General features: G+C 51.2%; 5 protein-coding genes and 1 pseudogene across 6 annotated transcripts, besides 1 other annotated feature; 3 read left to right on the forward strand and 3 right to left on the reverse strand.

The window, feature by feature from the left end:
• Window positions 1-407: 407 nt before the first annotated feature.
• NCS54_01064000 (Hypothetical protein) lies at window positions 408-2,361 on the forward strand (the record flags this gene model as incomplete). The annotated part of the gene is made up of 2 exons (XM_053155942.1): window positions 408-1,849; window positions 1,902-2,361. The coding sequence occupies 2 exons, from the start codon at window positions 408-410 to the stop codon at window positions 2,359-2,361; spliced, it is 1,902 nt and encodes a 633-aa protein (XP_053011917.1).
• Window positions 2,362-3,292: 931 nt separating this feature from the next.
• NCS54_01064100 (Hypothetical protein) lies at window positions 3,293-4,657 on the forward strand (the record flags this gene model as incomplete). Its single annotated transcript, XM_053155943.1, has 1 exon — window positions 3,293-4,657. One exon carries the CDS (start codon window positions 3,293-3,295, stop codon window positions 4,655-4,657), a length of 1,365 nt encoding a protein of 454 aa, XP_053011918.1.
• Window positions 4,658-5,720: 1,063 nt separating this feature from the next.
• On the reverse strand, window positions 5,721-6,502 carry NCS54_01064200 (annotated as a pseudogene). Its single transcript has 3 exons — window positions 6,133-6,502; window positions 5,926-6,081; window positions 5,721-5,875 (listed from the first exon to the last, which is right to left on the reverse strand).
• Window positions 5,721-6,502: a sequence feature.
• A 980-nt stretch (window positions 6,503-7,482) lies between these two features.
• On the reverse strand, window positions 7,483-9,180 carry NCS54_01064300 (Hypothetical protein; the record flags this gene model as incomplete). Its single annotated transcript, XM_053155944.1, has 1 exon — window positions 7,483-9,180. The coding sequence occupies one exon, from the start codon at window positions 9,178-9,180 to the stop codon at window positions 7,483-7,485; it is 1,698 nt and encodes a 565-aa protein (XP_053011919.1).
• Window positions 9,181-9,477: 297 nt separating this feature from the next.
• Window positions 9,478-10,978, forward strand: NCS54_01064400 (Zn(2)-C6 fungal-type domain-containing protein; the record flags this gene model as incomplete). Its single annotated transcript, XM_053155945.1, has 4 exons — window positions 9,478-9,529; window positions 9,586-9,975; window positions 10,023-10,431; window positions 10,483-10,978. The coding sequence occupies 4 exons, from the start codon at window positions 9,478-9,480 to the stop codon at window positions 10,976-10,978; spliced, it is 1,347 nt and encodes a 448-aa protein (XP_053011920.1).
• A 170-nt stretch (window positions 10,979-11,148) lies between these two features.
• Window positions 11,149-12,153, reverse strand: NCS54_01064500 (Hypothetical protein; the record flags this gene model as incomplete). Its single annotated transcript, XM_053155946.1, has 3 exons — window positions 11,149-11,502; window positions 11,557-11,733; window positions 11,785-12,153. 3 exons carry the CDS (start codon window positions 12,151-12,153, stop codon window positions 11,149-11,151), a joined length of 900 nt encoding a protein of 299 aa, XP_053011921.1.
• Between the last annotated feature and the right edge of the window lie 34 nt (window positions 12,154-12,187).

Consider the following 12,187-nt stretch of genomic DNA (forward strand, 5'->3'; position numbering starts at 1 on the left):
CTTTGACTATCTATACCCATCACACTTGTTCATCCATCCCACTCATCACTCCGATTTACCTTACTCGGCCGCAACCGGCACCCTTCATCCGTCCTTGACTCGCCCTTCTACAGTAGCGTCGGCCGACTTTCTCGACGTTGAGCGAACCCTTAACCCGGAAAGCGCAAACCGGCTTCAGCTATAGCGTCATAGCCCAAACCCGAACGAACAAGAGAGGGACAGCTCCCGTCTATTCTGCTCTGCGCCCGTTCGACGTTGGTTATACTTTCTATCGCCTTCACACCATCTTTTTCGACTCGAACCGGTTCACTACATAATCGATTCTACATACCAATTCCTTTTCAACTTGCTTCATCTCTGAGAGCGAGCACTCTATACACAAAGACTTGCGCAGAACCACATTCACCATGCCTATCAATCCCGTAGACCAGGGGATGATTGACGCCGAGCGCGATGCATCTCCTCAGCAATACCAGCAGCGCGCCAGCGGCGAGATTGAGCGCGTCCTCTCTGCTTCCACTGTCTCATCATCCTCATCCTCCTCCTCGAACCGCCGACGGAGCAACTCTCTCGCCCAGCCCTACAACACCATCAGCCGCATCTCGACCCAGCGCGACCTCGAGCGTCACCCCACGGCGCTGAGCCGTATCGCGACCGCCCGCAGCCAGCACAATGCCACCGTCGGTAGTGGTGTGCGCTCCCGCACAAGCTCTCGTGCCTCCCGACATCCCCTTCCTGCCTTTGGTGCCGGAAAGCCGTATCCCCCTCCGCTGCCTGAGCAGGAGGAGTACGTCGTCGAGTTTGACGGTCCCGATGACCCAATGCATTCGCAGAATTGGCCGTTGAAGAAGAAGCTCATCACTGCTGCTGTGCTTGGCTTCACCACCATGACTTCCGCCTTCACATCCTCCATCTTCTCCGCCGCTACTCAGATTGTCGCCAAGGAGTACCACGTGGGTACCGAGGTTGGTCTTTTGGGAACAACCTTTTACGTTCTTGGTTTCGCTTTTGGACCTTCACTCTGGGCTCCTCTCTCCGAGTTGCGAGGTCGTCGACTTCCTCTGCTCATCTCCATGTTTGGTTTCTCCGTCTTCTCCATTGGCTGTGCTACTGGCAAGGATATCCAGACTATCCTCCTCTGCCGATTCTTCAGCGGTTTCTTTGGTGCTTGTCCTCTTGCTGTCGTCGCAGCTGTCTTTTCCGACATGTTTGACAACCGAACTCGAGGAACAGCCATTACACTCTTCTCAATGGCCGTCTTTACTGGTCCTCTGCTCGCTCCCTTCATTGGTGGCTTCATCGTCGAGTCTCACCTCGGCTGGCGCTGGACTGAGTACCTTCCCACCATCATGGGTTTCACCGCTCTGATTCTCGACTGCATCTTCCTCGAGGAGACCTACCCTCCTGTGATTCTCATCGAGAAGGCCGCCGATCTGCGACGACGCACCAAGAACTGGGGTATCCACGCCAAGCAGGAGGAAATCGAGGTTGACTTCAAGGAGCTCGTCCAGAAGAACTTTTCCCGACCTCTGCGTCTGCTCTTTACCGAGCCCATTATTCTGCTTCTCTCCATCTACATGAGCTTCATCTACGGCCTGCTCTACCTCTTCCTCACTGCTTACCCTCTCGTCTTTGTCGGTGTCCACGGCTTCAATATGGGCGAATCTGGTCTGGCCTTCTTTGGTATGATCTGTGGTCAGCTCATTGCTGGTGCTTCTGTCATTGCTCAGCAGCCCTGGTACCTCCGCAAGCTTGCGGCCAACAATGGCATTCCCATCCCTGAGTGGCGTCTTCCTAACGTCATGGCTGGTGGTGTCTCTTTTGCTATCGGTATCTTCTGGTTCGGATGGTAAGTTACTCTTTGTCTCCCTCGTCAAGACCCAATGTCTAACAATTGTCAGGACTGGATACACTCGCAGCGTCCACTGGATCGTTCCCGCTCTGAGCGGTCTCTTCACCGGTTTCGGTCTCATGTCCATCTTCCTTCAGTCTCTCAACTATCTCGTCGACGCCTACCTCATGTTTGCTGCCTCCGCTATCGCTGGTAACACCTTCCTGCGATCTCTCTGTGGTGCTGGATTCCCTCTGTTTGCTCGCCAGATGTTTGAAGGTATGGGTATCCAGTACGCTGCCACTCTCCTCGGCTGTGTTGCTGCCGTCCTCGCTCCTATTCCCTTCATCTTCTACAAGTATGGCGCCAAGATCCGACAGAGGAGCAACTACGCCCCTACCGGTCCCCCCATGGGTGCTGCTTCTTCGTCCGAGGAAGAGGAGAAGGAGAACCAGAACAACGAGGCTCTCGCGTCGTGTGTGGCTCGACGGGATAGCGTGGCCAGCAACGCCAACAAGGAGACCGTCTAAATGGTCATTTCTGTGTTTTTTGCTTCATATTGTATAGCATGCTGTTTCATTTGGAGTTGTCGGGCATCTGCTGGGAGGCATGGCGTTTTATGATGTCATGTTCATGGGGACCGGCAACATGGGGAGGCAGCGGATCTTAAAAAAGGTTATCTCGCCTGGTCATGTCTGGGAACATGATGCGAGATGGTAATATACTGACTGGCACGTAATGTAATACCCTATATAAAAATTTCAAAATTTTATAAAAATATCAAGCATCTGGTTATGTTTGACAAGTCAATCTTTGTGAGATGCTTCAGCCGGCTGTGGTGATAGTCCAGGGTATCTGCGCTTTAGACGCACGTCTCTTTTCGCAACTAATACCTTGCTATAATAGGCCATGATGGACACATGTTGCTTTGTTTCTCGGCTGAGACCTTGTTCATCTATTCAATTAGATCCCACCATAATCTCTGATTTTTTTTACCTTATACTTTTGCCTATGAATGTGTAGCGTTAGTCCCAGTGTTGCTATGACATGCAAGAGACTATTTTGACTCTCGGGTAACGTAACTCAGGTTGTAAGTGTGACTATCCTATTTAAGTCACTTTTCCAAACCCCAAATCCGCGTCTATTAGTTAGTATATTGGAATTTCTCTTGAGCACAGGGACATAGGAATGGCCTCACTACTGTGGTCTTGGCGCGGCTGGAGGGTATCCTGGTCGGTAAGCAGATGTACTGCCATAGAGCTGACCTCCACAAAAGGTGATATTATGCAAGTTGATCTCTTCTCTGGCTGCCTAATTTGAACTGCTTCCCATTGTTAAACTCGGCACTTTCATCCACTTCAGTCCTAATACTCCATTTCAAAATAGTATTTTATTCTTAGGATCCCTTTTAGTCCTGCACGACATCTCTGGTCATCCGAATTGTTACACCGCTTCAATAGAATGACCCACCCTGCCGACAGAGTCTTTCACACCTTGGAGCTGGCGCAGCACATCGTGCACCACCTGGAAGAAAAGGATCTCTTCACTGCTTTGGGCATCACCAAAGCCTTGTGGGAAAGTAAGGAACCTGTCTCTGCATGGCGAGAGTACATCAGGCGGTTTGGTTACGCGGACAGCCTGATCGATCAGTACACCGACCGATACCACCTACGGGATATCTATCTTCGCATCTGCCGCTCGGCTGATGCCATCAGCCGCGGAACCAACCCGAAATGCAAGCGGATAGATTTGCGCGACGACGATCCAGACGATAGTTTGGTGTGTATGGGCAAGCAAGATGTTCATTACCTGTCACGTCAACTTGTGGAGGATGAAATCGACATTTACACCCTGGACCATAGGGGTTTGAAACTTCTGCACAAGGGAAAAGCTATGCGCATTATGAGTTGTTTTGACAACTCTTCCCGCCTTCTGGGCAACGAGGACGACCAAATAGTGGCCCGCAACATTAAAGATTGGTCATTGTCTGGCTCATTTGGACCCTATAGGCCACTGCAGCAGTGGTGGACACAGGATCAACATGTCTTGACCTTTCACGTAACGAAAGAAGGCGAAACATCTAAGACGGTATTCGAGGTTTGGGACGCTCACGGTGTGAAGCGTGGAGAGTTGGTACACCCAGAAGACGGATGCACGTTTCATGATGTGGAGAAACCGGGGGAGAACCTCATGGCGACGGGGAGCGAAAGACATGCCAGGGTCTGGGATCTCGACACCTTGAAGTGCGTCTACGAGTACTCTGCCCCTGAAGACAGCCCGGGCGCCATGTTAGACCTGCACCAGAACATCGTCTTCTATACCCCCCACATAGGCTGGTGGTTCACAGACTTCTGGACGACAGACGGAAGCCCCATCACGAGAGCCAGGGCGGAATTGGTGACGCGTGCTAACTCGTCATGGTGCAAGTTCTCAGATGGCACCATGGTCACATATCCTTGGGACCTGACCCTATGCGACCCAGAAGGCACTGAACTGTTTGCCATTTATTACAGCTCCAATTTGGAAGAACCATATGACCTCGACGCGGGTATCCTACTCGACCGGTTCTTCTTTACTGTTATCAAAAGGATTGACTATGAGGAACAGGAAACCGTCTTCTGGCCTGCGGAACTGAAGATTTACGCCAAAGATGGCGAGGAGCTTGGCACAAAGATCCTGCGGAAGGGAGAGAGGACTCATCGGTGGTTCGTTGATATTTTTGGGAGGTTGGTGTTTGTCTATCAGGACTCTAACGAAGCATTGGAAGAGTTGGAGGTTGTGGACTTTTGTAGATGGGCAAAGGTTGCTACAAGGAGACAGGCCTAGAGCTGAGTGGGCGAGTAGTCCTGGCTAGCATACTCGTCCATAGGCAACTCGCGTGGCTGCCTAGTACAATAGCACTGGAACCACCTCACTCCTCATCAAAGCTGGAGCAGATTTGGGCGAAGGCGAGGATTTCGGAGAGGGACCTCTGCTCCGAGCTGGAGCTGACTATAAGGCCAAGACGAAGGCTGGTAACACGATTCTGCACCTGTCTGCCAACGTTGGAGAGATTCCAATTCTTAGCATTTTGGCGAAAGCACGCATGTATGGGCTTGACCTGGATGCTCGGAACTGTGACGGCCACACACCAGCCGAAAAGGTGGGTGGTGCAGGAGGATGTCAAGAATGCTGAGAAGGAACAGGAAGAGGATGAGGATCGGGATAAAGAGGCTGAAAGGGCGAGTACCCCTTAGAGTGAGCCGAAGATGACTGAAGAGGAGATGGTGAAGGAACTTTCGAAAAGGCTGGAAGAGGTAAGCGCAAGAGACATGGCACATGGCTGAGATGAGTGAGTGGAGAGTTGGCTATCGTTTGATGGAAGGCCAGTACTTCCCTCTGGTCAGGATCGTGGTGAGTTGAAGGACTCGCTCTTGTTTTGAGTTTGGAGAGTGGTTGTTTTCAGGGGCTATGGGTATTTTGGTTTGGAGGGACGGATAGAACATCAGATTGACCAGAGCGTCTATTGATGGGCAATAATAGGTGCACAGGTAAACGGAACTCGTGCTTGGCATTCAAATGATAATGATATTTCACTGGGGGGGATGTGCCATCAAGGATTTTTTCTTGTTTTCAATAACGTCTCCGCCGCACACAATATCAAAGAACACACTGATAAACGCAAAGCAACATCAAAGCGCGACTAGCATTGGGTTTTGATGTTGTCATGTGTCTATTCATATGTCCTTTGATATTGTGCATGACCGAGACGTCTTCTCATTTTAATCAGTTTATTCACTGAAGTTCTATATTCGTCATTGACTTTTCGCGATCCACGCGAATCATATACACTGGCTTTTATGCAGAATCAACACGCAAACTATATACTAGAAGAGACCCAGATACCTGCTTAGAAGGTGTGGGCGGGAATGTTGATCTCGCTGGCAACCCAGGTCTTGCCGCCGTCCTCGGTGGTAAGGTCACCGGTGACGCCCTGGCCCTTGCCGAGGGTCTGGACGTAGTTGGGGTCGGGAGTGTCGAGGATGATCTTGGTGTCAACCCATTCTGAAGAAGAGGTTAGCTTTTGTATAGTTTGAAAGGTGGTCAAGTCTTACGGTGAGCTCCGATGGAACCGCAGTCCTCGGCACCGCACTCGACGGCGCTGCCCCAGCCCATGGCGTGGTGGCCCTTGGATGTGCTCAGGGTAGAGACCTGCTGGCCGTTGATGGAGACGTACTGAACGTACTCCTGGGTGGAGTCATCGTACTTGTCTGTTTATTCTTGTTAGTCTGTTATTAATCCTATAGGTTGATGACTCTTACAGTGCATGGTGATGCGGTCGCCCTTGCCAGCAGGTGTAGGGTTCTCATCCTGAACAGGCATCTGAGAGTTCTCTCCAGTCTTGACCAGAGTGTAGGCAAAGATGCTCCACTTGTCAGACTGCCAGTTGTCGGCGATGGACTGGATCAGATCGCCCTTGTCGGTGCCCATACCGACCCAGAGGGAGGCAACACCAGATGATCCGCTGGGGACGTCGGGGAGGACAAGAGTCGAAGTGGCCTCTCGGATCCACGAGTTGGCGCCCACAGGGCCGGTGCTGAAGGCAGGGCCCATGGCAGCCTGCACAGAGGCGACGGCCATGGCGGCGAGGGCGGAGAGGATCTGGCTGGAGGAAGGCATCTTGAACTGTTTTTCTGGTAAAGCTTAGTGATGATTTTCGATTCCAACTGGCAAGAATCAACCATCTTATATATATCAGTCAAAGGTAGTTTCATCAATGAACAAACACCAGCCGTGATTGGCGGACCATCTCAACTCTCCACGTCCGAGTCCCGTTAATTCCGGCACGCGAAGCGAGTGGTGGAGTTATTCTCCGAGAGGCCCAACCACCAGCGTCTCAGACTGGTCCTGTCGCAGGTTCACCTCCGTTGATCGTCGTTCCTATTCCGGGATGTATCATGTTTCAAACGACGTTGCAGCCGTTTATAATACGAAGTTCGGTGGACTGAATGCCACGAATGACTTGGCGAGGTTGAAACATGGATGAGGCCGATTTACCCAGGACTCTGGGAGCATTTGCTGCTGACCCCACGTATTTCAAGGACTTTGCAGGGATTTTTGAAACTAGGAGTCGCCTCCTCTCCAGTTGAGATGATCGTTTGTAGAACGATTTTGGTTCTCAATCATGGCATCCCCTGCCCCTGGATCACCGTATACGGGCTATATGACCCCGAGGGCCCGAAGTCTATACATCCGCTGTTAGTCCTGGTTTCCACCAATGCTTGACAAGTCCGCCTTTTATAAACCTTGAATATGCTATGTAACCTGTCCCATGTGGGCTAGGAACGTGTTCACTGAGAGACCGGAGTTTGAAGCTCAGGGCTCTTGACTATTCTCTTTGATTCTATTGGTTTGCTCGTATTCTTTTGACTATTTATTCAAGAATTATCAATCGCTGTTTTGCTAAAGGGCACAGAAGTATTCCGGAGAAGGACAAATTTCCCGAGCGGCGGTCAACCTTGATGTCCATTTATCGCTGAGGGCCCTAGCAGATGAGACTCCATGGCGCTTTGAATGGGACAGTCGGTGAGAGTTTCTGTTGTGCGGCAATCATTGTTCATAACAATCCTTTCCCCAGTGCCTACATGAAAACGCCACTGATCCTACATCTCTTAAGCCTTGCACGCTCCAGAGCTCTTGCACTTCGACTCCGTCTCTAATCTACAGAAACAAGACGCGTGAACAGGCACATCTGCTGCGGCAACTGCAGCTGAAAGCTTCCCTTCCAGTTCTTTGGCTTCAGATTCTCGACCCAGCTTCAACAAACACTCATGAACACCGTGGAGAGCCCAGACGTTATTCTCATGCCGCAGCGCACGGGGGAGAGTGTCTGTCATGCCCAAATCGGCCATGTATACCTCGAGGGCTTTTTCAACATGGCCCTGCTCAAGCAAGAGGGCTCCATATGCGTGCCGTGTGGGTTGCATCCAGCCCCAGGGTTCATCGTAAGGGAGGTTATCCTCTCGATCGATGGCTTTGCGTAAATGCTCGTACGCAGCATCAAAGTGACCCAACCGGTATTCTAGCTCTCCATCCAACATAGCTTTGGCAACCTGAAGGATATCCGAACACGTGTTGTTGAAGAGAGTCCGTGATGGTGCTACCTTTTGAGCGGCGTCCTGGAAAAGACGGCGTTGGTCCTCGGCTTCCTTGACTCGTCCTGAGGCGGCAAAAGCAACTCCCTTTGCGTAATGCGTGATTGCAGTGGTCATGCAGTAGAGCTGCTGATCTTCCGGTAGTTCAAGGTTGACAAGGTCCTCCCAGCGCCCAAATCTGATCAGGACATGGGCACGCAATGTGAGGAACGCCTCCAGCCAGTCTGCCATCGGGGGTGATTCCACCTGTAAAAGGCTCTTGGGCATGGATGATTCCAATCGCTCGACAGTCTCGATAGCGACTTGGTATTTCCCAGCAAACATGGCTGCGTAGACGCGGAAGTGGTAGTCATGGGCTCGGTACAAGGTGTAGAAGTTGATCGGTCCAGCCTGGGAGAGAAATCTTTCATCGGCGACGATTGCATCCGAGTTGGAGGTGATAGCCTGTTCGTACTGGCCACAGAGAACGTCGAGATGAGTTGGCATGTGGTGTAGGTGGCCGCCATCGGGAACGAGGCCTCGGAGATGGTCTGCGATGGGCAGAGCAGATTCGGGAGAAGGTGACATTTCCATGAGGTGGATGTACATGTGAAGCAGTCCAGGATGCTTCAACGCCCCGTCAAGAGTCAATGCGTGGTCAAGAAGGTTCTTCATCTCGATTGTTCGTGCCCCTTCGGTTGGTTCGCAAGTTTTCAGGTCCCACATGTTCCAAGGATGGAGGTTCATGACGGCATCAACGTAGAGGGTAATGACATCGAGGTCGTCAGGGAATTCCTTGTACACTTCCTCCATTGCATCGGCGAAGCCTTGATTCCAATGAACGCAAGCCTCGGCTCCTTCAGGCTTCTCTGCAGGATATCGGTACTGGACTGCTTTGATGAGAGCTTTTTCGACCGGGGTAATTCCATCAGTGTTTGCCTCGGCAAGCTTGGCTGCTTCATGGCCGCGCTGGACGACGGCTGCGAGATCTTTCTCGTCAAAGTAGCTCCATGGCTTGTTGTAGTTGGGACCGACGCAATAAGCCAGACCCCAGTATGCCATGGCGCAGTTGGAGTCTGCTTTGATGGCTCTTTCAAAGCAAGATGCTGATTCTTCATGATTGAATGCATACGCCCAGATCAGACCGCGGTCGAACCAGGTTTGGGCATCGTCATTGCGTGAGGTGATGCGACGATGGTACGACCCTAGGTCAAAGATGTAGTCCTGAGTGGACATGGTGAAGCTCGGAATTGAATACCGATCTTCAAAAATCGTCAGCTTGGCAATTCTCGCCTTAAATATTCAGCTCGTATGATAAGAAACTCGACGATGATTATTCAGAAGTTGAACGTCGCCGACCTTCTCCGTCAAGCTTCCACTTTAGGAAACGCGTCCCCTCTTCGTGTTCGATTGCTGCAATTGGTTGGTCGGCCTTCTCCTCATCGGCGTCTCTCCTCTCAGCTTGCTTCTTTTAACAAACCATGCCAAACCGTTTCGCGCTGAAGAATAAGCGAGGGACAAGGTCTGACGCAGATGCCAAACTCAAGTGTTGCCAAGAAAGGGAAGAAGAGGCCCAAGGTCAAGGGTGCGAGAGACACCGTCGCCGCTGCTTTCGTGGATGAGACTAACAATGGCTGATAGGATGCCACGAATGTGCTCGACGCCGCATTGATTGTGATCGGAATGAGCCCGAGTGCTATAAGTGCCGAGCAAAAGGCGTCAAGTGCAGCGGTCTTGGAATCAGATATCGCTTCAACGAGGGTGTGGCTTCTCGAGGGAAACTTGCTTACAAGCTTGTTCCCGACACGCTTTCATACAAGAAAGATCCAAGTCCAACTGCCAAAAAGGACGAAGAACCTTGTTCTCCCGATGACAAGGTTGTCGAGACAACGCCACTGCCGAAGTCAAATTCCCCTGATGCAGATAATCTAGCCGAGGATGAAGATATCGCAACAACTGACAGCAAACTTTGGGACTTGGACTGGGGGCTTGATCATATTGACGGGAGGACCCGCTTCTTTCTTCAGTATTGTAAGTTGAATTTCTACTATAGGACCCGGGGCCCTAACATGCCACAGTCTCGGATCATATCGCCCAGATCACGGCCGTCATCAACCTTGGCTTCAATGGCTACCGAGATTTGGTACTTCCCTACGCCGAGCTCGACTCCATGATCAGAAAAGCCATTGTAGTCGTCGCAGAGCAACACCTTGCCTTGAAAACTAATAGCTGTGCCCCTTACTCACCTACATACGGCAGTCTTCTTCGTGATCTCGTTGAACGGTCGAATCAATGCCCTCCGGTTCAAGATGAGCTAGCCCAGACGGCGCTCCTCTTACTGCACATCAGAGAGATGATCAGTGGAAGCGACAACTTCAAGTTAATATATGGTTCATTACGCACACTTATCAAGAACATGGTTCTCGAGCAGAACTTGGAAAGCGAGAACTTGGTGCTCGGACGCTTCGTCAAGATCCAAATTCTACGGTGGGTTAGCATTGGCCGAGGCGGAATTTGAGGTGTCTGACTATTTGACAGGGTCTCTCTATTTGGGGAATCGCTCTTTGACGAGGCAAACGGATCCGAATTCCTCTTGACTCACGGCGAGGCATGCCTCGAGTTTCTGCGATTCTGTCTGAGACTACACCCCGAGCATGAGGAGCTAATGTCATACATCTTTGATCTCATCACCATGGCCTGTGACATTTACGTCCAAAGAGCCACAAGCAACCCCCCGATGCATCAGACAGTCCAATCGGTCGAGAGATTCAAGCAGATTGCAAACAAGGTCAACACATACGACAACATCATTGGCCGGCATCTTCTAGCATGGGCATACTTTGTCGTTGCGGCTGAGAGCTCTACAGACAGTCATCGAGAGTTCTTTCTCGAGCGATTGCAGACACTTCACTCTCTGACGGGGTGTGGCAACGTTCTCAGAGCCATAGAGCAAATTCAGGGATTCTGGGCTGTTCAAGGGACTACCAGGTGGACTCGACTTCTTGGAGGACCAAATCAAGCACTAATCATGTGAAGTAATACCTGTGGGGAGATAAATTGCCTTGAAGGTGAAAATAGGACGGGCGAAGATTGTTCAATGTTATTTAGCGACGGAGGTGCTATTGTGTGTTTTGAATTTGGTCTGATTATCCGCTCAGAGACTGGATCTCATATAGTCTGCAATAATACTACTCGTTTCAACATTTACTTGGTGTACAGCTCGCGCAGTGTGTCAACCAACTCAACTCTCCCCTTGACAGTGTCATCATCATACACAAAGTCTTTGTTAATAACTCCACCAGGCAAACCAGCCGTCGTCATGTCCACGAGTTCTTGCACATAGGGCTCAGGAAGCTGCTTCGCAAAGAACTCGGAAAGTTGATCTCTCTCGATGAGTTTGAGCTCAACTGTCTTGCCAGTAACCTCCTCGACTGCCTTCTTCAGGTCAAGAGCGCTGTAGGATCTGGGCCCAAATAGCTTGAAGTAGTGAGGGTTGGGCTTCGCTGTCTCTGCGAGGAGGGAGTTTGCACAGATCTCGCTGATATCCTTGAGGCTCACCTAGAGTAGAGTTTTAGTATGCAATTCAGAGCTTGATAGGGGTATGTCTCGTACCATGGGAATCTTGTGATCCGCGGGGGTGAAGATCGAGGTGATAACCGGCGGGTCTGCCCGTGCTTCCTCAAGCACAGAAGCGAGATCTTCCTGGAAGTAGGAGGGCCTGACGATTATAACCTCTGGCGCCGCATCCTTGAGAATGTTCTCGGCGATGTGGTTGAGGCGCAGGATGCCCTAATTCCCGTCTCGTTAGTAATAGAAGTCAAATCTAGAAGAGTGACGTACGATGCCGTGATCATTTTGAGCACCGATCGCGGAAAATAGGAGAAGTCGCTTGACGCTGGGGGATGCTTTCAGAGCACTCTTGACGTTGTTTCCAGCACGAGTAGCAAACTCCCCCGAGTCTGTTCCGTCATAGATGGGCGGTGGGATGTAAAAGACGGCGTCCGAGCTACCAAAATCAAGGCCGGTGCCGGCCCCAACGTCGCCCTGGACGGCTTCAAAGTTGGCGTTTTGCACAAACTCGGAGGGAGTCCTGGATGCGTCTCGATAGATTCCGCGGACGTGGGGCTTGCTCCCAGAGTTGAGAAGGACACGGATGGTTTCTCTGCCGGCCTTTGTGGATGCGGGGACAACAGTGATGTGAGGAGCCATGTTGAAAAGAATAGAGGGTGGTGATTTTGTTGCG

This window comes from Fusarium falciforme, chromosome 8 (assembly GCF_026873545.1).
Source record: "Fusarium falciforme chromosome 8, complete sequence".
Classification (NCBI taxonomy): Eukaryota; Fungi; Ascomycota; class Sordariomycetes; order Hypocreales; family Nectriaceae; genus Fusarium; species Fusarium falciforme.